General features: G+C 51.4%; 9 protein-coding genes across 9 annotated transcripts; 3 read left to right on the top strand and 6 right to left on the bottom strand.

Annotated features, from left to right (window-relative positions):
• Window positions 1-99: 99 nt before the first annotated feature.
• N7477_000873 (uncharacterized protein) lies at window positions 100-2,121 on the top strand (the record flags this gene model as incomplete). Its single annotated transcript, XM_056962536.1, has 5 exons — window positions 100-221; window positions 306-1,060; window positions 1,112-1,262; window positions 1,312-1,750; window positions 1,807-2,121. The coding sequence occupies 5 exons, from the start codon at window positions 100-102 to the stop codon at window positions 2,119-2,121; spliced, it is 1,782 nt and encodes a 593-aa protein (XP_056827539.1).
• Window positions 2,122-2,253: 132 nt separating this feature from the next.
• On the bottom strand, window positions 2,254-2,982 carry N7477_000872 (uncharacterized protein; the record flags this gene model as incomplete). Its single annotated transcript, XM_056962535.1, has 2 exons — window positions 2,254-2,661; window positions 2,728-2,982. 2 exons carry the CDS (start codon window positions 2,980-2,982, stop codon window positions 2,254-2,256), a joined length of 663 nt encoding a protein of 220 aa, XP_056827538.1.
• Window positions 2,983-3,544: 562 nt separating this feature from the next.
• Window positions 3,545-5,191, bottom strand: N7477_000871 (putative F-box protein (Pof7); the record flags this gene model as incomplete). Its single annotated transcript, XM_056962534.1, has 2 exons — window positions 3,545-4,750; window positions 4,802-5,191. 2 exons carry the CDS (start codon window positions 5,189-5,191, stop codon window positions 3,545-3,547), a joined length of 1,596 nt encoding a protein of 531 aa, XP_056827537.1.
• A 346-nt stretch (window positions 5,192-5,537) lies between these two features.
• N7477_000870 (putative mitochondrial carrier protein) lies at window positions 5,538-6,965 on the top strand (the record flags this gene model as incomplete). The annotated part of the gene is made up of 2 exons (XM_056962533.1): window positions 5,538-5,790; window positions 5,848-6,965. The coding sequence occupies 2 exons, from the start codon at window positions 5,538-5,540 to the stop codon at window positions 6,963-6,965; spliced, it is 1,371 nt and encodes a 456-aa protein (XP_056827536.1).
• A 490-nt stretch (window positions 6,966-7,455) lies between these two features.
• On the top strand, window positions 7,456-11,439 carry N7477_000869 (uncharacterized protein; the record flags this gene model as incomplete). Its single annotated transcript, XM_056962532.1, has 9 exons — window positions 7,456-7,528; window positions 7,692-9,033; window positions 9,084-9,314; window positions 9,369-9,537; window positions 9,588-9,596; window positions 9,650-10,279; window positions 10,331-10,827; window positions 10,877-10,980; window positions 11,042-11,439. 9 exons carry the CDS (start codon window positions 7,456-7,458, stop codon window positions 11,437-11,439), a joined length of 3,453 nt encoding a protein of 1,150 aa, XP_056827535.1.
• Window positions 11,440-11,629: 190 nt separating this feature from the next.
• Window positions 11,630-12,046, bottom strand: N7477_000868 (uncharacterized protein; the record flags this gene model as incomplete). Its single annotated transcript, XM_056962531.1, has 1 exon — window positions 11,630-12,046. One exon carries the CDS (start codon window positions 12,044-12,046, stop codon window positions 11,630-11,632), a length of 417 nt encoding a protein of 138 aa, XP_056827534.1.
• A 785-nt stretch (window positions 12,047-12,831) lies between these two features.
• Window positions 12,832-15,966, bottom strand: N7477_000867 (CheY-like superfamily; the record flags this gene model as incomplete). The annotated part of the gene is made up of 2 exons (XM_056962530.1): window positions 12,832-14,332; window positions 14,390-15,966. 2 exons carry the CDS (start codon window positions 15,964-15,966, stop codon window positions 12,832-12,834), a joined length of 3,078 nt encoding a protein of 1,025 aa, XP_056827533.1.
• Window positions 15,967-16,816: 850 nt separating this feature from the next.
• On the bottom strand, window positions 16,817-18,755 carry hsp60 (chaperone ATPase HSP60; the record flags this gene model as incomplete). The annotated part of the gene is made up of 4 exons (XM_056962529.1): window positions 16,817-17,854; window positions 17,923-18,332; window positions 18,393-18,534; window positions 18,648-18,755. The coding sequence occupies 4 exons, from the start codon at window positions 18,753-18,755 to the stop codon at window positions 16,817-16,819; spliced, it is 1,698 nt and encodes a 565-aa protein (XP_056827532.1).
• Window positions 18,756-19,781: 1,026 nt separating this feature from the next.
• On the bottom strand, window positions 19,782-21,355 carry N7477_000865 (uncharacterized protein; the record flags this gene model as incomplete). The annotated part of the gene is made up of 2 exons (XM_056962528.1): window positions 19,782-21,097; window positions 21,163-21,355. The coding sequence occupies 2 exons, from the start codon at window positions 21,353-21,355 to the stop codon at window positions 19,782-19,784; spliced, it is 1,509 nt and encodes a 502-aa protein (XP_056827531.1).
• Between the last annotated feature and the right edge of the window lie 264 nt (window positions 21,356-21,619).

Here is a 21,619-nt window from a genome sequence, read left to right as displayed (position 1 = left end):
ATCATCCCTGTGCCAAAATGGCGGGGACGAGTAGAGGTATTAAAGAAAGGGGAACCTCCCATGTAATACAAAGTATGTTGCCAATGTGATTTCCACATCATGTCTCGCACGGATCTCACCGACGGCTTTGCCAGCATGGACACTGAGTCATTGCGATCATTCGCTTCGACTCTGCCAGACGACTATCACGACTGGATCTCTGAATCGGGCCGATCATCCAGGTAAGTGGACGGATCGGGATCCAGACAGATCTGATCAGATCTGATCGAGGTTTCAGAATTCATTGCTGATCGGATCGACATTAGAAATGACCAAATCTTGGATGACTTTCCTCACCCGCCGAACCGGTCTAAAAATCTCGATATCATTGAGGAGGAAGCGGCTTATCCTACCCCCAAATCCTCAGTGAAGAATATGCGGCGCAATGTGACTACCAACGAGTTGCCCCTGTTACAGGAGATGAACCCCTATGAGAATGCGGAGGAGTTTCATCCTGTGAATGAGAATGAAGAGGGCGTGTCATATGACTTGATTGCACCATTCGATGGCGCGGAGGCGCCTTTGCATAAACTGGAGCGCCTTACAGATGTGATGTTTGGGACAGAGCATATGCTGCACATTCTCTCTACACCGCGATATCTGGCTCGGTTTCGTGACTTTCTCTACGAGGAAAGACCGCGTTCAATCTCTACTTTGACGTACTACCTTAATGCGGCCAAGGCATTGAAAGCGCTACAATATGCCAATGCGCTGGTGCGCTTGTCTACCGATGTGCCACCACCCGCAGTCCAAGTTCTTCAGACTAGTAATGATCCTGTCGGCATCACAGCCAACAAGGTGCTGGAGGAAAGGGCTGAAGATGGCCTCAGGGCGTTGACAGCAGAGGAGCTTCCTGCATACATCACATCAAGATGCATAACCATCACGAGCAAGATCGTGGAAGAGCGCATTCGCGGCACTTTACCTTACAAGTTTCGCGATACATCAAATGCATTGGCCGAGGTGTTTTGTTTGACCGATCCTTCTCGGCCGGATAATCCCATCATCTTTTCCTCAGGAGGTACGTTTTCTTGCCTATAATGGATCTTTTGTGTAGTGCCAACAGAGGCAGAATTTCATCGCACAACACAGTACGGCATGGACTATGTCCTAGGTCGTAACTGTCGTTTCCTTCAGGGTCCCAAGACGAACCCAAACAGTGTACGCCGACTCCGAGAAGCTATTAAGGAATGCCGCCACCATTCCGAGCTTTTTCTCAACTAGTACGTTTTGTCCGATGTCTCAGGCAAGAAAGTATACTAACATCCGCAGTCGCCGAGATGGCTCACCATTTATGAATCTCCTTCAATGCTCACCCTTGTGCGACAGCAAAGGCCGAGTCAAGTACTTCATCGGTGCTCAAATCGATGTATCAGGATTAGCTCTCGAGGGCGCGCAGATGGAATCCTTAATTGAGCTCCAATCCCGATATCGAGACCCCGACGAAGAAAGTATCGCCCAAATGCCCGAATCGAAGCCCAAGGAAGAGTTTGAAGAACTCTGCGAATTGTTCAGCCCCCGCGAGCTAGCATCAGTCCATGAACATGGAGGTGATCTCTTCCAACCGATGACCGGACGGTCCAGCTCGCGCAATGGGCATCGGACCCGGCTCCAGCGCGGTAACTCCGTGGACAGCGAAGTCGAAGCTATCCGACTACGAGATCTCAAGTCGCCCACGCCTAAGGGGGCTTTAGCGGGCGTCTATGAGAACGTATGTCTCGACCTTTTTTCTCTTCAAATCAGCCTGTACTAATATTAATATCGCAGTACCTCCTCATTCGCCCTTACCCTTCCCTGAAGATTCTTTTTACGTCCCCCTCCCTTCAAATTCCCGGCATGCTACAATCATCATTCCTCTCCCGAATTGGCACCAACAGTTCCGTGCGCGAAGAAATTCTACAAGCAATGATAGCTGGCCGCAGCGTAACAGCGCGGATCAAGTGGGTGACGCGCTTCAGTGCCGAAGGCCGTAACCGTTGGGTCCACTGTACACCACTCTACGCAAGTAATGGACAGGTCGGTGTGTGGATGGTTATAGTTGTGGATGATGACGAAGAGCAGATAATTCATTGGCGGAACTAATCAGGCTTAATCACCGCTCAAGAATTTCTTACATACAGCAATTTTTCTCTTATATCCCATAATTTCCTGTGAATATATCACGTCCCCCCACATTCCATGCCGGATGTGTCAAGAATAAGAAGACTGATACACTCAACTTCCATCAATCCGGATAAAGGTCTTGTACTCTCCTTCCTCCAACTCAGCACCGGTCACTGGATTTTCGCTACCCTGACCAAGCAATCTGATCAGCCAGTACGGTTGGCCTCCGCTGCCGGCTGATCCATCCTGGAGCTGGACAGCCCAGCTAGTCACATTGTGCGCGCCTAAGAATATGCCGTCCTGTTTGACACCATCCAGGTAGTGATAGTAAGCCTGAATGGGCAAGCTATATTGTCCAAGGCCCCACATAAGCTGCGCCGAGTATGGAATGTCGGTGACATTGACAGCCTTCCACTCAGCACCGCTCACACCCGATGGAACATATGACTCAAATGCGTCCGTCGCGTCGTTGCAGCGAAGGGGACTTTTAGCAAGGTCATTTCTGGAGACAATTCCTATCTAAAGTTTCCTGTTAGATGGCGGTTGCTATTGCAAAGATGGGGTTACGTGATTTGTGGTCCTTACATATCCGCGCACAACGCTAGTATCGCCTTGCTGGAGGAAGTATACCGCCTCGCTGCCGAAGCCTTCAATGTTGCAGGCATTATCTGTCGCTGTGGTGTTCACACATTGGTTCACCTCGACGATCCATGGTCCTGCGATACCGGTTGAAAAGTCGTAGGATGGAAGGTTGGTGCATCCGCTGGGAAGTGCGACTGGGGTCACAGTGCATGCTTGGACGGCAGCTAGGAAAGAAAGCCCCGCAAGAACAAAGGCCATTTTGAATTTTAATTAAGTCCGTAGATATTCTTAATGACTTAGACGGTTGAATAAATGTCGAAAGTGGCCGTGCTGATGAGGTTCTTCATGGGCAATAGCCACGTTTATATGCTCATGCCATGACCCGAGAATGTAACCTCGAGCCCAGTCTACAATCAATCACTCTAGGCTCCCGTAGGCTGCCTGGACTTATGTCTCATATCGAAAGTGGTACTAGGAAGTACGGCGTCTTTAGCTTGCGTTGGTGCAATGCTAGTGTCCAGGGCAGCCTAGATGGTGCACCCGCAGGACCCGCAGTCTAGGCTGCTGTCCGCTACCGACTAGCAGGCTTGAGCCTCATGGGACTTTGTTTGAATGGCCAACATGATCACCTCTCGAAAATGCCATGGCAACGCTATTCGATAATAAAGACATGAGGCACGCGAGGCACGTTCCAGTTTAGAAGATTTTCAATTAGAAAGGTGAAGTTTAGTGCCAAAAAAAAGAGAATTTATATTCGACGGTTTCAGTCATCTATGCATTTATGTCTAGTTGGAGTCATCACCACCTTAAATCATCGTTTTTATGAAAGGCCCCATCCCCGGACTCGACGGAATACAAAGGCACGATCATTCCGAAGACCAAACTCGGCCCAGTCATCAGTGAGCTTATTGTAGCTCCAGAACCCGCGCCAAGCGAGCTTGGTATTCTTCGCAGGATTCACATGCGACTTTGTGGAAGAGGTAGACCTCAGTGTCATGAGCATTGTGTAAACATATTTAGGATCCACCCCCTCCGTCTCTATGACGACATCGCGAGGATCGGTAGAAGGCGCCTCTTCTAATGGAGTTTGTTCAGGCTGGTCTTCGGACGCAAGGATGGGGTCGGGCGATATCAGACGCCAGCGACCCCGGCGACCGTATTTCAGCGCAGCTTGGGCAACTGGTGGGACGGGATCGGCAGCACCGGACAATGTCTGGCCAACATCGGAGACTTGGCGCTGATGGCCCTTTTTGTGCATGGCTCTTGCAGCCATCATGTTCTCTTTGCTGATGTATGGAACAACATCGACAGGTTCAGTTGTGGACAACAGTGATACTACGGAACCATCTGGGTAAAATCGCAAATAGCGATAGTAGGTCACAATATGGATAGGGCTATTCCAGGACACGGTCTGGAAGGAGGATGCGGCGCCCTCTCGGGTGTAGTTGACCGTGCTGATATAGCATCCAGTGAAGCGGATACGCGGGTATGACTGAAATACTTCGCTCCAGGAAGTCAGAGGTTTCGGAATCTCCACTGGGGCGTCCCTTGGGAACGGCGTGTATCGTGTGCCACCGAGTGTGAAAATCGGATGCCCGTGGAGGTCACAGGCAAAAGTGTAGTGCATGCCCTCAAATCCGAATTCTCGCGATTGACATATCCGCCTCCACAGCTGTTGTTCATGTGCAAAGTGGTACGCAAATCGCTTGCATACCAGTGCCATCCGACCCAAAGCCGCTGGGTCGTGTAGTCCCACGTAGTGTAAAATCTCCACTATCACCTCCGATGGGACTTTGGAGATGGGACACGGCGGAGGAGGGGTGTTCTCAATTATCGGTTCTGCTTGTGCGATGGGTAAATGTGCGAAAGATGCGATCAGCTCGGCGGTAGAAAGTTTGTCTTCCTCGGCGGGCGCTGGCGCAATCACAGAGACCGAAGAGAGTTGGTTGGCAGGCGGGTGTGCAGGTTTCTTCCATACATGGGCGTAGTGCTTGTTTCGGTATTGTTTATCGACCGCAGCGTCCAGCTAAATGTCGTTAATAGATAGCTTTTCTATGAGACAAGACAATAGACTCACTCGGTATGCTTTACGATAGTGCTGAAGGCTGTCGCCCAGCTTACCAGCGGCTTCCTTCTCGACCGCACGTTCAAAGTGCTCCAACGCGGTGTTGGGCTCTGTCGTGTCACGGCGAGTGAATCCATCACCATCTACTTCGTCTTCTGGTTGCACACTCAGCTCTCCAACCTGCTGGGCCAGCTCCTCCGGGTCAAACGAGGCAGGCGGGGGCCCCTCCTCCTCAAGGTCCTTGCGGTCTACCACGGCATGCCGAGTGGGTGGGAGCCGTGTCGGTGGGGTGGCAGATGTGACTCCTTGAGCAGCACGAGGGGTAGATCTGGGTTTCGATCGACGAGAGACCTCCTCGCGCCACTCACGGCGGAATGATTCGAGCTCGGCGTTGTCTTCCATGGCGGGGACCCGTCCGGCCTCGGAGATGGATCAAATCTGATAAGCCCACCTGCAAGGTCCACACTAGCCCAGGATCACAGAGTGAAAATGAAACTGAAATCGAACAAAGCTGATCAAGCCCAACAGCACTCACCATTGAAGAGCCAAAGATTGGAGTTGAAGGTTTGAGAGTTGAAAGTTGAAGTTCCAAGTTGCTTATCTCCGCCCGGACGCCGCCGCCGCCACCCGAACACCGAATTTCAGGAAATCTTCCCTGTCGACTCATCATTCTTGTCACTCTCGAGCTTCAGCGTCGCCCGCCCAGCTTCGCGTCTAATTAATTTTACAGTCGGTTTCCTCCGACTGAATGACGACCGGGCTGGATTTTCCTACTTCGAGCAACGCAGGCGCTCCAAGTAGCGCATTCGGGGCCGAGATCGACTCCTCGGAAGCGTCATGGACGTCACATTTCGACGACCTTGAATCAGTGGCAACCATGACGGCCACATCAGGAACGGGCTCAGACCCCATTATTGCCTCTCCTGCACCGACCGACAACATCTCTGTTGGGCAGCGGATGATTTCTGCGACAGCAGGGAACATTCTGACGGGGCTGTTAGGTGAGCTCCAAACGACCGTCGCTGGACCCGGGCAATGTCACTAATTCTTCTTCACAGTCACACCGCTGGATGTCGTTCGAGTTCGTCTGCAATCACAATCCCAATTCAACAAGCTCTCTCCATATACCTCTCACACCACTCGGACTCTGAAGAACCTTCCTCCGAATATCGGGATCACAGCTTGCTGTCGCGAAGTATTTTGGGTCGGAGATAATGCGCAGATGTGCATGTTGGGTCCTAATGCTACAGCGATTGGGTCACAGGCACACGCAGGGTTCGACTGTGCTGTTGAAGAATCGCAGCGACGAACATTCACATCGACTTTTGACGGATTAAGAAAGATTGCTAGGAATGAAGGATTCCTGACATTATGGCGAGGTCTCAGCCCAACTCTCATGATGGGCATCCCAGCCAATATCATCTATTTTGCTGGCTACGATTGGCTGCGCACAGATGACCGAAGCCCGATAAAAATGGCCGTGTCGGATGTCTGGGCGCCGTTCGTGGCAGGCGCAATAGCACGGACGGCCGCCGCATCGGCAACCAGTCCCGTCGAGATGTTCAGAACGCGTCTCCAGGCCACGCCCGGGACAGGTGCCGGTCACTTCAAGGCGACCTTGGAGGGACTTTACCAAATGACCCAGGCGAGAGGGTACGCCTCGCTCTGGCGCGGATTGTCGCTCACTATGTGGCGTGACGTACCCTTTTCGGGCCTCTACTGGTGGGGCTATGAAGAGGTGAAGAAGGTTCTTGAGTCGGCGCAAAAGAATGCCTCGCATCTTTATGGCTGCGAGCCGGAGACTCCCTCGAGCGCTACGGCATTCCTTGATAGCTTCATTGCCGGCGCGAGTTCGGGCGCAGTCGCTGCATTTGTGACCACCCCGTTTGACGTGGGTAAAACCCGACAACAAGTATTTCGGCACATGGACGACCAAGTCCCCGCTACGTCACCGCGTGCCCCGGTATCCCCCAAAGCTGTCGTTCCCGAGCAGTTTCCTCTCCCGAAATTCCTTCTTCATATCTTCCGCGAAGAAGGGATGAACGGTCTCTTCCGCGGCTGGACAGCTCGCTGCCTAAAGGTTGCGCCCGCCTGCGCCATCATGATCTCCACTTATGAACTCGGGAAGCGTATGGCGCGGGAGGTAAACGAACGACGACACTTGGAGAACTCCTAATTATTCTGTACTTTTATAATGCATGCGATCGACCGTTTTTATTCGACCGCCCTAACCCAACTCCCCTTTATCTTTTGTTTTCAGGCGTTCCTGTTTTTGATGATATCGCATCGGGGAAATCATAGAGTTTGCATTTACTTTTTGAGGTCATTCTGGGGTGGTCTTCCGGGTTCAGAATACTTCTATGTACATATGAAGTTCGTGAATTATTCGGAAATACGAAGCATGAGACACAGACTTGTCAAAATACCCAGGTGCAGAATTCGATTCGAAATACTGTGCCCGGGTGAAGCGGACGAGAAAGTTCACTTTCCCATCGACCATTTATAGCCGAGATTCTGCAGCCCTAGCGACCCCTGCGCTGGCGCTTCATCCGCCCATCACTATAGAATAGAATAGCGCCCCTCGTATTCACCAGCCGCGTGCATTGACTCACGATCGGCGGACACAGCCGACCTGGGGCGAACCAGATTCGCCCGGGCGCAGGCAGATGATCGCACCTGAGGCTGAGAATCCCCTTAAAAGATGGCCCTCATCCTGCACTGGTTTCCACCTCCGCGATTGTAGGTCCGAGATTCCAGATGTACCACTCGAGTCGAGACCATGCCGTCAAGGGTACACGTACCACGCTCGGCGAGCTTTGAGCATATAGAGGCTGTGAAAGATACAAACGTTGAGTACGTGGAGCTTCCCCGCAACTTGCTGACAGCTAACAGCTGACATCAGATCGGGATAGTATTGTCGGGGTTCCGCCCATCGGTGGACATCCTGAGAAGACATGGACTGATCAGGGATCACGGTCACCCTGGCTCGGGATCGGACTACTCAAGCGCATGCCCAGGGCACGCGTTCTGTTGTATAACCATGGACCGTTGCACGAGAACGATAGAATCGAAGACCTCGGTCAACGACTTTTGAATCATCTCCTCCACGAACGCAAGTCAGAGAGCACTCGACGCCCGCTATTCTTCATGTGCCATAGTACAGGAGGTCTTGTAGCAAAGGCATGTCTCGCCTTAGCCTCACGGGCCGAGCCGAACCAGCAGACCATCCTCACCAGCTGTTACGGTATCGCTTTCTTCGCGACGCCTCACCAGGGCTCTAGCTATTTGTCTGCGGAGGAGTATTCCACAAGTATACGTCGTCTTCTACATCTGGAGCAGGAGATACCCTCAGCGCTCCGAGAACAATTCCGACCCCGTCAGGAGAGACTTTGGCATTTGTCTAATCAGTTCAAGACCATTTCGGCAGACATGAAGGTTTGGTCTTTTTTAGAGACTATCGACTCGACGCTACACGTTCTGGACGTGGAAACGCAAAATGTTATGGTATTCCATGCACCGATCACTTCCATTCGATCCGGACTGCTCACCATCGAGCATGAGATCGAGCACCCTTTGGCTACAGATCATGCCGGCACAGCTTGCTTTCGAGGCCAAGCTTCCAGCCTAGAAAAGTTCCTGGTCGAGTTGAGTCAATCAGTCACCGATGCAGTGAGGCTCTCCAAGAATATAGATACTCATGTCAATGTGGAGTCCGATGTGATAGTTCAAGTCAACGGGTTCTTCGAAGACACCGCGCTGGGTGTGAGTGATGAGACTCCCTTGAAATTATGGACGGCTCGTGTTTCGCTAGAAGAATATCTCACCAAGGGTCCCTCGGAATGTCTTCGGGATCGGTTGAAACGTTCGCAGCCTGCTGGATTAGACAACTCTTCCGTGAGCAGTTTTGACAGCCCTCGGCATTCTTTTCCGCATGTTATCCCTAGTCCGGAAGAACTTGGACATAAGCACGATCATAATCATGGCACTGCCCATAATGAAAGCGACGGTAGGCCCTTGAGGCCAACTCTTTCCCATGGTGAAAGCTTCGACTCGGTGCACTCTCCAGCCATCCATATCACTGTACCACACGAGTCGGAGTATTTTGAGTCTCATGAAAGCCCTCCGCCACCGGCTGAGCGACCTCGAAATAATTCAATTACCCGAGCCTTAGGTTTTAACACACTGAAGCCCCACCAGCGACGTATGTCCGACGGCAGCTCCTACACCAGCGGCTCGCGCCTATCGTAAGGCTCTTCTGAATTGGCTTTAGCTCTATACTGACCATATGACACAGAAGCTCCGGGTCGCCTCAGCAACAGTCAAGGTTTCTGTCTATCCCACCATCCACCAGCGATCGTATCAACGATCACGGGGAAACTCGGGACATCCCTCGCTCCGTACCTCGCTTTGACCGGCCAGAGCCCGATACGGAGAAGCTGCTCTGGATTCACGTTCCCTATACTCACACTGGATGGGTGTCACAGGTGATCCGAAGGGCATGCCATGATCGACAGGAACCGAATTTGTATGAATAGCCGTCCCCAGAGAATATCAACCCGGAGCTGATGACATTTTCTAGTCTGAGGAAATTTATCAATGATGAGAATTGGTATTTGAACCTTAACAGAGCTCGACATCTTGAGCCGCATGCACGTTTCGTTAGGCCGAAATGCATTCATGCTCGACAGAGAGATGCTTCTCAACCTAATAAGTCAGGTACTCCAGAGGACCCTCAATTGGCTCTTTATGTAATTACCGCTCCTTTCCATACTTGGAGCCTGACTGATGATTGTAATAGACTCCATATGTATGTTCGACGAATAGACACAAACCTCGTCATATACTAACCTCTTCGATCAGCTTCACTGGGACACATACCGAAACTTAATCCAGCGCCGCAAAGTAGTCGAAGACAGACTTAAACAAGGACGGTCCCACCCGGTGCCAAGCAAAATTGCAAAATCAAGCCAAGAGGCGCAATTAATATGGCAATATCTGGGCTGCGAACCACCGATTCATTTCCGTCGCACGCTAGACCAATACGGCTATCCCAACCTCCGCTCCACTGTGGCTCGAGATGACGATCAGATGCTATGGAAGCGTACCCGCCGACCTGTCCGTCTTGATGACCAGCTGAGAAGCTATATGCAAGCCACCGATGAGGACCCAGAGGATCCAGAGCGTACCGTGTTTATGGATGGAAATGTGCTCATGGTAGATCAGCTATGGCTTTGGATTGTCGACCAGAAGACCATTGTCACATTCTTCCCTAATCAGGAGGCTACTACTTCCGAGGGTAAATTGCTCGAACAGACGAATCTGCATAGTAGCATCTATAACGAGTTGAATGGTGATCTGGCACGCCGGTTTGAGACGGCCGGGGATCTTGCGGCGCTTATTATGCTGCATGCTGTGACTGTTCTACTTGACAAGACACTGCATCATGATCTACAAGTCTTGCGAATTTTTGAGGAGTCTATTAGTATTCTGGTGAGTATTCCCCCGTCTATTGCTAGCAAGCCCAGTGACTGAAATCCTCAGACCGAATCCGTCACCAAATCCTTCAAACGCTTCCGCAACGGCGGCTTCACCAACGGCCCTGCAGACTACAATCTCACGGCCTCGGGAAGACCAATGTCGGCTATCGAGCGCAACGAGCGAGATCGGAAGATAGCCCTTAGGAACCGCGAAGATTTATCTGTCTTGCTTGAGCTCCGTGATATAGAAGACGAGCTAGCCACTATCCTTAGGCTTCTTGACCAGCAAGACGGAGTCATCAAGAGTATGATGAAGTATTTCGACATCCAAGGCTGTGGGAAAGTCTTCCTCGACGCAGCTCAGCTACGAATTGATGAATATCGCACTCAGATCTCAGAGATGAAAGAGAACAGTCACCTTGCGCAGAAGGCTGTTGAGACTTTGCTGGATCTTAAACAGAAACAGGCAAATGTTGACGAGGCTAAGATAGCACGGTGGCAGGCTGAGGCAACTCAGAACCAGTCACGATCGGTCATGGTGTTTACCATTTTCACCGTAATGTATGATTGAATTCTTCCGAATATCCAAAAATCTTTCTAATTTCAACAGCTTTCTACCGTTATCATTCTTCACGTCCCTCTTCGGCATTAACGCCAGTGAATGGAGTGGCGTTTCGTCGAATCTGACGCTAGTCGAAATGCTAGAAATAGCCGGTGAGTCCCAAGCTCCCCGACCAGACCACTCCCTCCTCTTTCGATACTGATAACCATCCAGCCCCAGCTTCAATCGCCATAATCGTCCTCTCTCTGCTCTTAGCATTTAGTGAAAGACTCCGCCAAGCAATGACCAAATCCCAAAAGATCAGCTATGGGCTCTTCAAAGATTTCTTCCTCCTCCCCATCGAAAGATTCCTACACCTAGATACACTCTCTCATCGAATACCGTCAACGACTGTATCAGAAGACTCGGCTATGCGCAAGCGCTTCGACCATTATCTTGGTTACGAGAGTCATAGCACGAAGCACTATGAAGACTTTTGGCAGATGCGGGAACATGAACGAAGCCCACTTGCAAAACTTGAGCGCAAGGCCAAGAAGAAATCTCACTCTCATGAACTTGGCGAGGCAATTGAGTTGAAGGTTCGGGGAAAAACGAATAGGTTTGTTGTTTAATTTTTGACGTTTTGCATTGCACAGAGTAAAGCTGTTTTCTTTTATTGGACCTTTGATACCCCAGGTCCATGCATTGTATCATTGAACATACACAAATTACATATACACAGATACCAGTTTCCAAAATGGACTCTTTATACCCGGTCCCTCCAGATGTTCTCTCAGCTCCAGGTGTAGATTTTCAAATCTACTACTTCCCGTTATCCCTCATCATCTTCGCCCACCTCTCCAAACTCTCCGCCCTCCACACTCCATCCCGTTTATAATACTCCTCAAACTCCGGCACACTTCCATCAAGCGTAAAAAAGCTCCTCTTACTCCTCGTATAAATCTGCACATCCGGCTGCACCTTCCACGCCTCATCCAACGTACCCCCCTTGACACATTTAACAAGAGATCCGGCTCCACCATAATGCGACCAAACAGCCACACCACATGTAGGACACCTAGCCAGATCTTGCGCTTCACCAGATTCAGAAGGGACGGGAACCAGCTCTGGCTCGACGATATGGCCTATTTGAGGGACGAGTGTTGGACCGGCTGGTTTGGCGGATGAGTTGATGGATGCTGGGATTTTACCAGCGATTGAAGGGAGTCCGGTTACCATTTCGGATTCGATTTGAAGGTTTATGGCGAATGCAGATCCGCTTTCACGTTGACATGCCGTGCAGTGGCAGCAGTGGACTATGAGGGGGCGGGTTTCGAGGCGGTAGCGTACTAGACCGCAGGCGCAACCTCCCTCTAAGGGGTAGATGGATTCTTGACCATTGGAGGTCATTTTTTTTTCTGTAAAGAATACTAATTTTCAATTGATTGATCTTGTGAATTGGGGGATTTTAAGAAGTAAGTTCTCCTCATGCTTGGATCTGTGCTTCGTCGTTTCCGCCTTTCCTTTTCTGTGTTAGTGCTGAGCGGCCGATAACAGGGGTCGGAGCACTATCTTGTTTCGTTACATGAATGATGCTTGCCCTTTCCACTTGCACTTGTCAAGCTTTGAATGAGAGATGTATTGAATGAATATACTGCTTGTTTTTGAGGCCTGAGCTGTGGTATCGAATTGCGTGAAAAAATCAAATTGGGTAATTGACAACAGAAAAGGTCATCAAAACGCCATCCGCGGGACAAATTTGCAGTAGTGTAGGCGGCTGATAGAAATCATTCCAATCCAAAGATGAAGACAATACGCAAGACTCCAATACCTCATGAACACTCCCCAGAACTGAGATATGAGTTGATGAAATCGTAAAAGCAGTAAAAGACAATTGGTGGTCCATAATTCATGAAAGGGAAATCAAGCTTCTTCTTGGTCGTTTTTAATCTTCGTCGTGTATGAAGCGCCAATAATGGTTTATATATATATGGACTTTGATCCCTGTACTCTTGAGGATCGCTTCAAGGCGAGACAGCCTGTAGAGACGCAATGTTCATAGCAGACCACTTCTGAATTGTCTGCATCATGCGGTTCGGGTCCAGTGGTTTGGGAAGATAGTCGTCCATGCCAGCAGCGAGGCATTTTTCGCGGTCTCCCAGCATCGCATGTGCAGTGAGAGCGACGATGGGCGTGCGCGGCAATCCGTTGACCTTCTCGTAATTTCTGATCTTTCCCGTTGCCTCGAAGCCGCCCATAACAGGCATCTGGACGTCCATGAGGATAACGTCGTATCGATTCTTTTTGACTTCGTTGACGGACTGCAGTCCATTCTCAACCACAGTCACGTTATGGTTGAACTTTTCTAGCATGCGTACGGCCACTTTTTGGTTGACGCCGTTATCTTCTGCCAGCAAAATGGCCAGTGGTCGGGTATACCCTGATGGCGCGTGGTTGGAGCGGTTACCCAGGGCGGGTAGAAGACCATTCCACAGATCGACGGGGCGACACGGAGTCGCGATGTAGGACATAAGACCGAGCTCGCCGGCCGATTTGATTGTGAGGTACACCAGCGGCGCAGTGAGTACCATTGGAATGGTACTAAAATCACCGCAAGCTCGCAGCTTCTCCGCCGTCTCAATCGAGGAGACTAGAATTGCGGCAATGGCGAAGCTCCATTCAGTCTTGAACGGTCCGGATGCAAGCTGATGACTAGTGACGACCAGAGGCTCAAGCCCCAGTCCTAGCAGCATTTGCGCAGCCTGGAATCCTCCCATGTGACCCTCGTCAATAATCAGAATACGACGGCCTCGGTGAGGGGAAATTTGTTCCACAAATCCTAGGGGAGCTTCGGCAAGCTTCACCCGACAGGTGAAGGAGAATGTGCTGCCGTGGCCCGGTTGTGAAGCCACCCAGATGTCTCCGCCCATAAGAGCCACAAGTCGCTTTGAGATGGCAAGACCCAAGCCAGTTCCGCCAAAGCGACGAGTCATTGACCCGTCTGCTTGTTGGAATTTGTCGAATATGAGACTCTGTTTGCTCTCCTCAATTCCAATCCCTGGGTCTGAGACGGAAAACTCGAAGATCGTTTCATCAGGCTCACATCTGGTATTCAAAGAGCGCTTGATAGCGACCTGGATTTCTCCGACCTCGGTGAATTTGATTGCATTGCCCACCAGATTGAGCATGACTTGTCGGAGGCGATAGGCATCACCAACAAGGTAATCAGGCACATTTCCATCGATCGTATAGACCAGGTTCAAAGCCTTCTCATTGGTTTCTACCGCGAGCGCTTTCAGAACACTGAAGACTGTGACTCCAAGACTGAATGGTGTCTTTTCGATTTTCAAGTGATTGGCCTCGATTTTAGAAATGTCGAGAATGTCGTCGATAATGGTGAGCAGGCTATTCGCAAGGTTGTGAACCATATTCAATGTTTCTCGCACATGCGAAGGAAGATCATCTGTATCGAGGGCCAAACTCGAAAGGCCAATGATTCCATTCATCGGTGTACGGATCTCATGACTGTTTGTTTTATCAGCTTGTGTCTTTGACAGGGGTTCTCAGAGCAGAAACAATTACCTCATGTTGGCGAGGAATTCGGACTTGCTGCGGTTCGCCAACTCAGCAGCCTCACGAGCAGCAGTGTTGCGCTGAATGCTATCCCGCAGCCCAAAGATCATCTTGTTGATCTTCTGCTTCAGCTCATCCATCTCACCAGATGCCGACACAGTAATCAATTTGCTAAAGTCGCCGCTCATCGCGGCTTCTGTGATCTCTCCAAAGGCTCGAACCTGAGACGTCAGGTTCTCAGCCATAGTGTTGACATCCTCGCTGATTGAACGCCAGATACCGAGAGAGCCATCAACATTTGCTTGCCCACCAAGGACACCTCGAACACCAACATCTCTTGCCACGCTTTTTAATTGACTGGCAAAGTGTCCGAGGCCATCGACCATACTGTTAATGGTTTCTTTCAACGTCAAGATCTCGCCTTGTGCATGAACCTCGATCTTGGTGCTGAGATCACCTCGAGCAATTGCTTGAGTCACGTTGGAAATCTGCCGGACCTGCATCGTGAGGTTCTGCGCCATAGTGTTGACATTGTCTGTGAGATCACGCCAACGACCCTCGACATTCTCCACTTGTGCTTGTCCTCCTAGTGTACCATCGGTTCCGACTTCTCGTGCCACACGGCTGACCTCGAAAGCGAATTGATTGAGTCGGTCCACCATGGCGTTTATTGTAAGTTTCAGATCGAGGATCTCGCCCTTGACGTCGGCGGTGACCTTCATTGTGAGATCACCTCTAGCAACAGCAGTCGTCACCTTGGCAATCTCACGCACTTGCTGGGTTAGATTTGATGCCATGCGATTGACATTATCCGTAAGATTCTTCCAGGTGCCCTCGACCCCATGGACCACCGCCTGACCACCCAGTGTACCATCTGATCCGACCTCGCGAGCCACACGGCTAACCTCGAAAGCAAATTCCCTTAGCTGATCGACCATCGAGTTGATGATGTTCTTCAGTAGCAGGATCTCACCCTTGCAATCTGCTTGCACTTTACGCGTCAGATCGCCCTGAGCTACTGCGGTAGTGACAGTAGTGATATCGCGGACTTGGGTCGTGAGGTTGTTTGCCATGGCATTGACGTTGACAGTAAGTTCATGCCAGATGCCCCGGATACCTTCTATCTTCGCCTGGCCGCCGAGCACGCCCTCGGTACCGACCTCGCGCGCAACCTTTGAGACCTCTTGACTGAACACCTGCAGCTGGTCCATCATGGTGTTGATAGTCTGCTTGAAGGTTGCAATCTCCGGCGACATCTCCAAGGGGTGCATACGGGCGCGCTGGGAGAGATCGCCATGAGCAACCTGGGTAATGATCTCTCCGATCTCCAGCAGCTCCTTTTGGAATGCTTCATTGATATGGGTGTGTTTGCGGAGTTCTTTGCGGAGGTGAGTACACTCTTGTTCGATTCTCGCGATGGAAGAGTATTGCTCGCGGCGATGAATGAGTTCCTCGACGATAAGGGATATGAATTCTCGAGGCACCGAGACCTCTGAGCTCTGTTGATGCTGCAGGGCGACATGGGCTTGATGGAGGTCCGCGTCGCTGACCAAAGCCAGGCGGCCAGAATCCACCAACGCCGCCATGGTTGTAGATTAGCTGGACCGGACGGTTTCTCCACGTTTTATCACACTGGGGATGTTAGCGATAAGAATGGGGGAGATGGTCTGAGCATACCGTTATGTGCAGGTTCGTGGAAAAGTGCGACAGCACAAAGAGTTACAGGTGCTTGCATACATTCCCCCTCGAAACGATTGTCCTCCCGCTGTCAATTCAGGCTCTGGGACGTGAGAGTTTGCACTAGCAAAGAGGGAGGGGGAAAAAAACTGGGGTGACGCAGGAGCGAAAGGCAGGACTGGGAAAATGAATTACCAAGTTCTAGACCGCCACTGGCGCCATGCACACGTCCGTTTTACCCGAGGAAGCCGCCAATCGTCTCGTCAAACGCGTCCTCTGACCCTGGAATTCAAGGATCTTGCCGTGGAATTTTAACGGGATTCCCGTGATGGTACGAGGTCGGTACGGGACATCTTGGACGGAATGAGAGTTTGACGGCCAGCGTTCTATCTCGTGCAGATCGATGCGGGTCGATCTCGGTCCCGCGTAAATGGCCTGCCGATCGACATTGACTCCAACCCCGGACATTCAATATGATCTACGCACGTGGAGTTACACAGCAAAAACTGCATCTGAATCAATGCATTATAGAACGAGGCAAATGGAGAAAGAAGATATGATACAGATTTTGCGCCGGAACCTTTTTTCAGAGCCCTAGGAGAGTGGAGAGTCCAAAAACACACACAAGAATACAGGTATAGGAAGCAACATCAAAAAAAAGATTAAAAAAGGTCCAGGGCCGCGTTGAGGATCAGACGATGCAAAAGATGAAAGAAATCATCACGGAGATTCGGGGCGCGTGAGAGACGTGGGAAGCATTTAGAACATACCACCACCCATGCCACCCATTCCACCCATACCACCCATGCCGCCAGCGGGACCAGCAGGGCCCTTCTCCTCGGGGGCCTCGACGATGGCGACCTCAGTGGTGCCGAGCAGGGAGGCGACACCACTGGCGTCAACCAAAGCAGTGCGGACAACCTTGAGGGGGTCGACAATACCGCTGGCGATCATGTCGACGTACTCGCTCTTGGAGCTGTCGTAGCCACGGTTGAAGTCCTTGGCGTACTCGTCGGTAAGCTTGCCGACGATGACGCTACCCTCGAGACCGGCGTTCTCAACGATAGTGCGGGCGGGGCGGGTGATGGCGCTCTTGATGATGCTGACACCGAGCTGCTGGTCGAAGTTGGCGGGCTTGACCTTGTCAAGGCCGTTGGCGGAAGCCTTCAGCAGAGCGGTACCACCACCAGGGAGGATACCCTGCTCAACGGCGGCGCGGGTGGCGTTCAAGGCGTCGACAACACGATCCTTCTTCTCACCAACCTCAACCTCGGAGGCACCACCGACCTTGATGACGGCGACACCACCAGAGAGCTTGGCAAGACGCTCCTGGAGCTTCTCCTTCTCGTACTCGGAGGTACCGGGGTCGGCGATGACACCGCGAATCTGCTCACAGCGCTGAGCGATCATGTCCTTGGTACCCTCACCGTTGAGAATAATGGTGTCCTCCTTGGTGATGGTGATGGAGCCGGTGGAGCCGAGCATCTCGGGGGTAAGCTTCTCGAGCTTGATATCGAGCTCGTCGGTGAAGACGGTACCGTTGGTGAGAACAGCCAGGTCACCGAGAATGCTCTTGCGGTTGTCACCGAAGCCGGGAGCCTTGACGGCAGCGACCTGGAGCTGACCACGGAGCTTGTTCAGAATGCAGACGGCGAGAGCCTCACCCTCAATGTCCTCAGCGATGATGACCAGGGGACGGCGGAGAGTGGTGGAGGCCTCCAGGGCAGGGATGATGTCCTGGACAGCGGAAATCTTCTTCTCAGACAGAAGGATCAGAGGCTTCTCGAACTCAACCTTCTGGGACTTGGGGTCGGTGATGAAGTAGGGGAGGTGTAGCCACGGTCGAAGCGCATACCCTCGGTGACCTCGAGCTCGTCCTCCAGGGTCTTTCCCTCCTTAACGGTGATGACACCCTCCTTGCCAACACGCTCCATGGCGTTTGAGATGAGTTTGCCGACGTGGGTGTCGCCGTTGGCGGAGATGGTAGCGACCTGGGCGATCTCCTCACCGGTGGTGATAGGCTGGGTGTTCTTCTCGAGGTACTCAACAACGGACTCAACGGCAGCCTGAATACCACGGCGCAGATCCATGGGGTTGCAGCCGGCAGCAACGTTCTTCACAGTCTCAGAGAAGATGGCACGGGCAAGACAGGTAGCGGTAGTGGTACCATCACCGGCAAGCTCGTTGGTCTTGGAGGCGACATCCTGGAGAAGGCGGGCACCGAGGTTCTCGAACTTGTCCTGCAGCTGAATAGCCTTGGCGACAGTAACTCCGTCTATCAATAATTAGTCAGTCATTCGCTTGTCTTCCTAAATTCACGTTGAGCTGGACCTACCCTTGGTGATCTTGGGGGAGCCGTAGGGAGAGTCGATCAGGACGTTGCGACCCTTGGGACCAAGAGTCGAGGTAACGGCCTTGGCGAGAGTGTCAACACCCTTGAGGAGGCTGGCACGAGCCTCAACACCGAACTTGAGCTCCTGTTTGCGACAGTCAGGTTAGCATGGAGAACCCCGGAACGGACGGAACTTGCAACCGAGTGTCATCGGGAGCATCATCCAAAGGGCAATGGGATTGAAATTGTATGACGCACCTTGTGAGCAAAACGCTGCTGCTGGAGGTTCAAGCTGGAGCGGGAGAAAGGGGCACGCTTCGCGGCGGCCGTGAGGACAGAAGTCCGGGAAGAGAGAGCGCGCTGCATGGCTGTGAAAAACAATAAAACGGAAAAGGAATTATTAAAGGACTAGGAATGAGGAAGACAACCCGGAGATGAAATGGGCTGGGGGAAGGTAGATGAGAGAAGCTAAAGATGAAGCCAAAGTCTCGAAAATTTTCCAGACGCTTCCCCCATCCCCAGAGCTTGGCGGCAGAAGCAGCTAGAAGCTCACGTGATATCCCGAGGATATCGGGCGGCCGGCTGTTCAACTATTCCAGCTGTTACAACATCTTTCTAGCGGAATATCGTTAATTGGAGTTCTTAGATGAGGAAAATATTACTTTCCTGTTTTTTCCTGATGATGGCAATTCGCGTCTTGGGTGAATTATCTGCATCGTACCTATACGTGGCCTCGACGTTCGAGATATATAGCCGTGGGGCTTGATGCCGGTGGATCCGCTGGCCAGTCCACGAGCAGCCATCCGGGACATCAGTAAGGTTTCTGGTCAATTTAAGACAGCTAGATTACGAATCATTGAGACAGACGAATTATTGTCATAAAGGACATGTCATAATACCAATCACCAGCATACGTGCGGGTCAATGGTGATCCGCGCCACTATCTCATCTGCCGTTAGACAACGCTGTACCTGTCGTCAATGGCCTTAGAGCGATGCTACCTGAAAAAGCTATCATCATTCCACCCATATGAGCAGTCGTAAGAGTCATCAATTTCAAAAGCTTCATCTATGGCTATGTGTATGATTTGGTCATTGACTCATCATGGTCATCGACGTAGGAAGCGTACGGGAAGCTCCCACTGAAGCACAAAAAACGAAGAAGAAACAAAAACAATGGCCTGGTAAGAAGGGCTTGCGAGGAAATGTGCGACGAAGTAAGCAATTTGCATATGGGGATAGAGATCAAAGAACGAGCAAGTCATGTTGAATTAACGAAAAACGACGTGGGCCAGCTGAGGGCAGTCATTGGAACTCCAATGACCCCACGGTGTCATGAGAAGAATGCAGGCAGGAAAAGCAAACCCATGACAAGTGCCTCGTTGTCTTCGCATCACCACCCATTTTCCTCTTGTTTAAAACGAGGCTCAGAATTATACAGGACATGGTCTTGTTTCGCGAACAAACTGTCACTGTCAGAGTCATCACTCGGCTCTCGCGGGACAATGGGCCTGTCCAAGATACGAGGATCAATAAGCTCTGGGGATAATGACGGTCCCTGAGGTGTTTGCTGCCGCGGAATCTTTCGGTCGAGTGGAGGATATCCGTAAGATAAGTTGAACGCAGATGGGCTGCTTTCGGACGGAGTAACCATACGGGAAACCCGAGGAGACTGAAGATACATATGCGAGACAGATCCGACAGGAGCCAGAGCCTGGTAGAGACCCCGCGGAGAATCATGCGAATGACCACGTACTAGAACGCCAGGGCCGCTGAGATCTGAGGGAAACCGGCGCTGCGAATCTTCGTCGTACGAACCAGAGGGAGCCATTCGATTAAGTTGAACAATGCGAGGATCTCGAAAATTTTGAGAAATGGTGTCCAGCCTGTTGGCGTCCTCTAGCAGGTTTGGAATCTGCGGGTGTGCCATATGCATTGTGTCTCCAGACCAGGCCGGGGGAACGTCGGGGTAGGAGCCATCACTGGGATCTTCAAAGAATTTCTGGCGCTTTGCAGGAGGACATCTGGGCTTGGTCTCTTTTTTCAAGGCCTCTTCTTTCACAGCCTCTTCTTTCATCGCTTCCTCAACTTGCATCTTCAGAAGGAAGCTCTTCTTGAGCAAAAAGCGAGCAATGTACTTGCCGGGCGTCGACTCAAAAAAGACTGTCTTCTTGGGCGGCTCTTCAAGCCCGTCCAAGTCCTCACTGTCATCAGCATGTGAAAGGCTACGCGGCTTGGTTAGCTCTCCATGAACACTTTCAAGGAAGGGAGCATCTGCGTACTTTACATCGCTGTCGCTCTGGAAGTCCACCTTCCTTTTTCTGCGACCAGTGGCCTTGCCGCTTTGGGCTGCCGGATTCTTTGGTTTCTTGGACCTGGACTTCGACTGAGATCCCTTCAAGGCACTGCGTTTCACATTGTCCTTGTCGCTTTCGTTACCAATGCTGTCCCGGCTCTCATCCTCGCTGTCATCAACGGCCTTGCGCCGGTTCAGCCTAATTCTGCTTCCGCCGCTGGGACGGGCACGCAGCTGCGGAACCGGTTTGTCCTGTGACATGCGTTTGACACGGAGCTTTGACAGGTGCTGCACAATTGCACCCTCCGTAAACTTGGCTCCCATGGCTCGGGCGACCTTATCCCACGGCAGTTTGAGGCCATTTTTGGTACAAACGGCCTGCAGAGTCATGAGGAGAAGAATATCGAGATCATCTAATAACGTAACTCAGCACGAAACAGCTTGAATTTCTCCATAACAGGACGGAGAGTACGCTTACCATCCCAACGGACGAGCTGTCGGCCCTTATTTCCCCCACCTCCTTTATGACGAGAAGGCGTTGATATTTGGGACTTGTCGTCGGACAGGTCGTCGTACTCAATAGCCTCTGGCCGGTTTTGTCTCTTGCCTTTTTTGGATTGGGCCTTCTTAGGGTTCCCCTTCGTCAGGAAGTTGCTGCGTCTTCCTTCCATCATGAAAGATAAATGCAAATGGTCTTGTCAACAGTCAGCATTGCACATCAACTGTATCATGCGAACCATGGAAAGTAAAGCTGACATGGAGCCTTTTGTCTTACTCGTATCTGTGTGAAGCGAGATCGCATCGTTAGCCCAATGTACCAGACATGCAAAAATGCCGAGGCAAGAAGGGAAGAAGTGACGGAAAGAATGCATGGCGCGTCCGATGCAGCGATAATTTTGTCTGTACTTGTCCCCCCCGATGAAAGTACAGATGGA

Source organism: Penicillium maclennaniae, assembly GCF_028827695.1.
Source record: "Penicillium maclennaniae strain IBT 15551 chromosome Unknown utg000001l:1.0-3280838.0:1.0-3283122.0, whole genome shotgun sequence".
Classification (NCBI taxonomy): Eukaryota; Fungi; Ascomycota; class Eurotiomycetes; order Eurotiales; family Aspergillaceae; genus Penicillium; species Penicillium maclennaniae.
The sequence above is the reverse complement of the archived record's forward strand: the minus strand, read 5'-3'. Positions and strand labels throughout refer to the sequence as shown.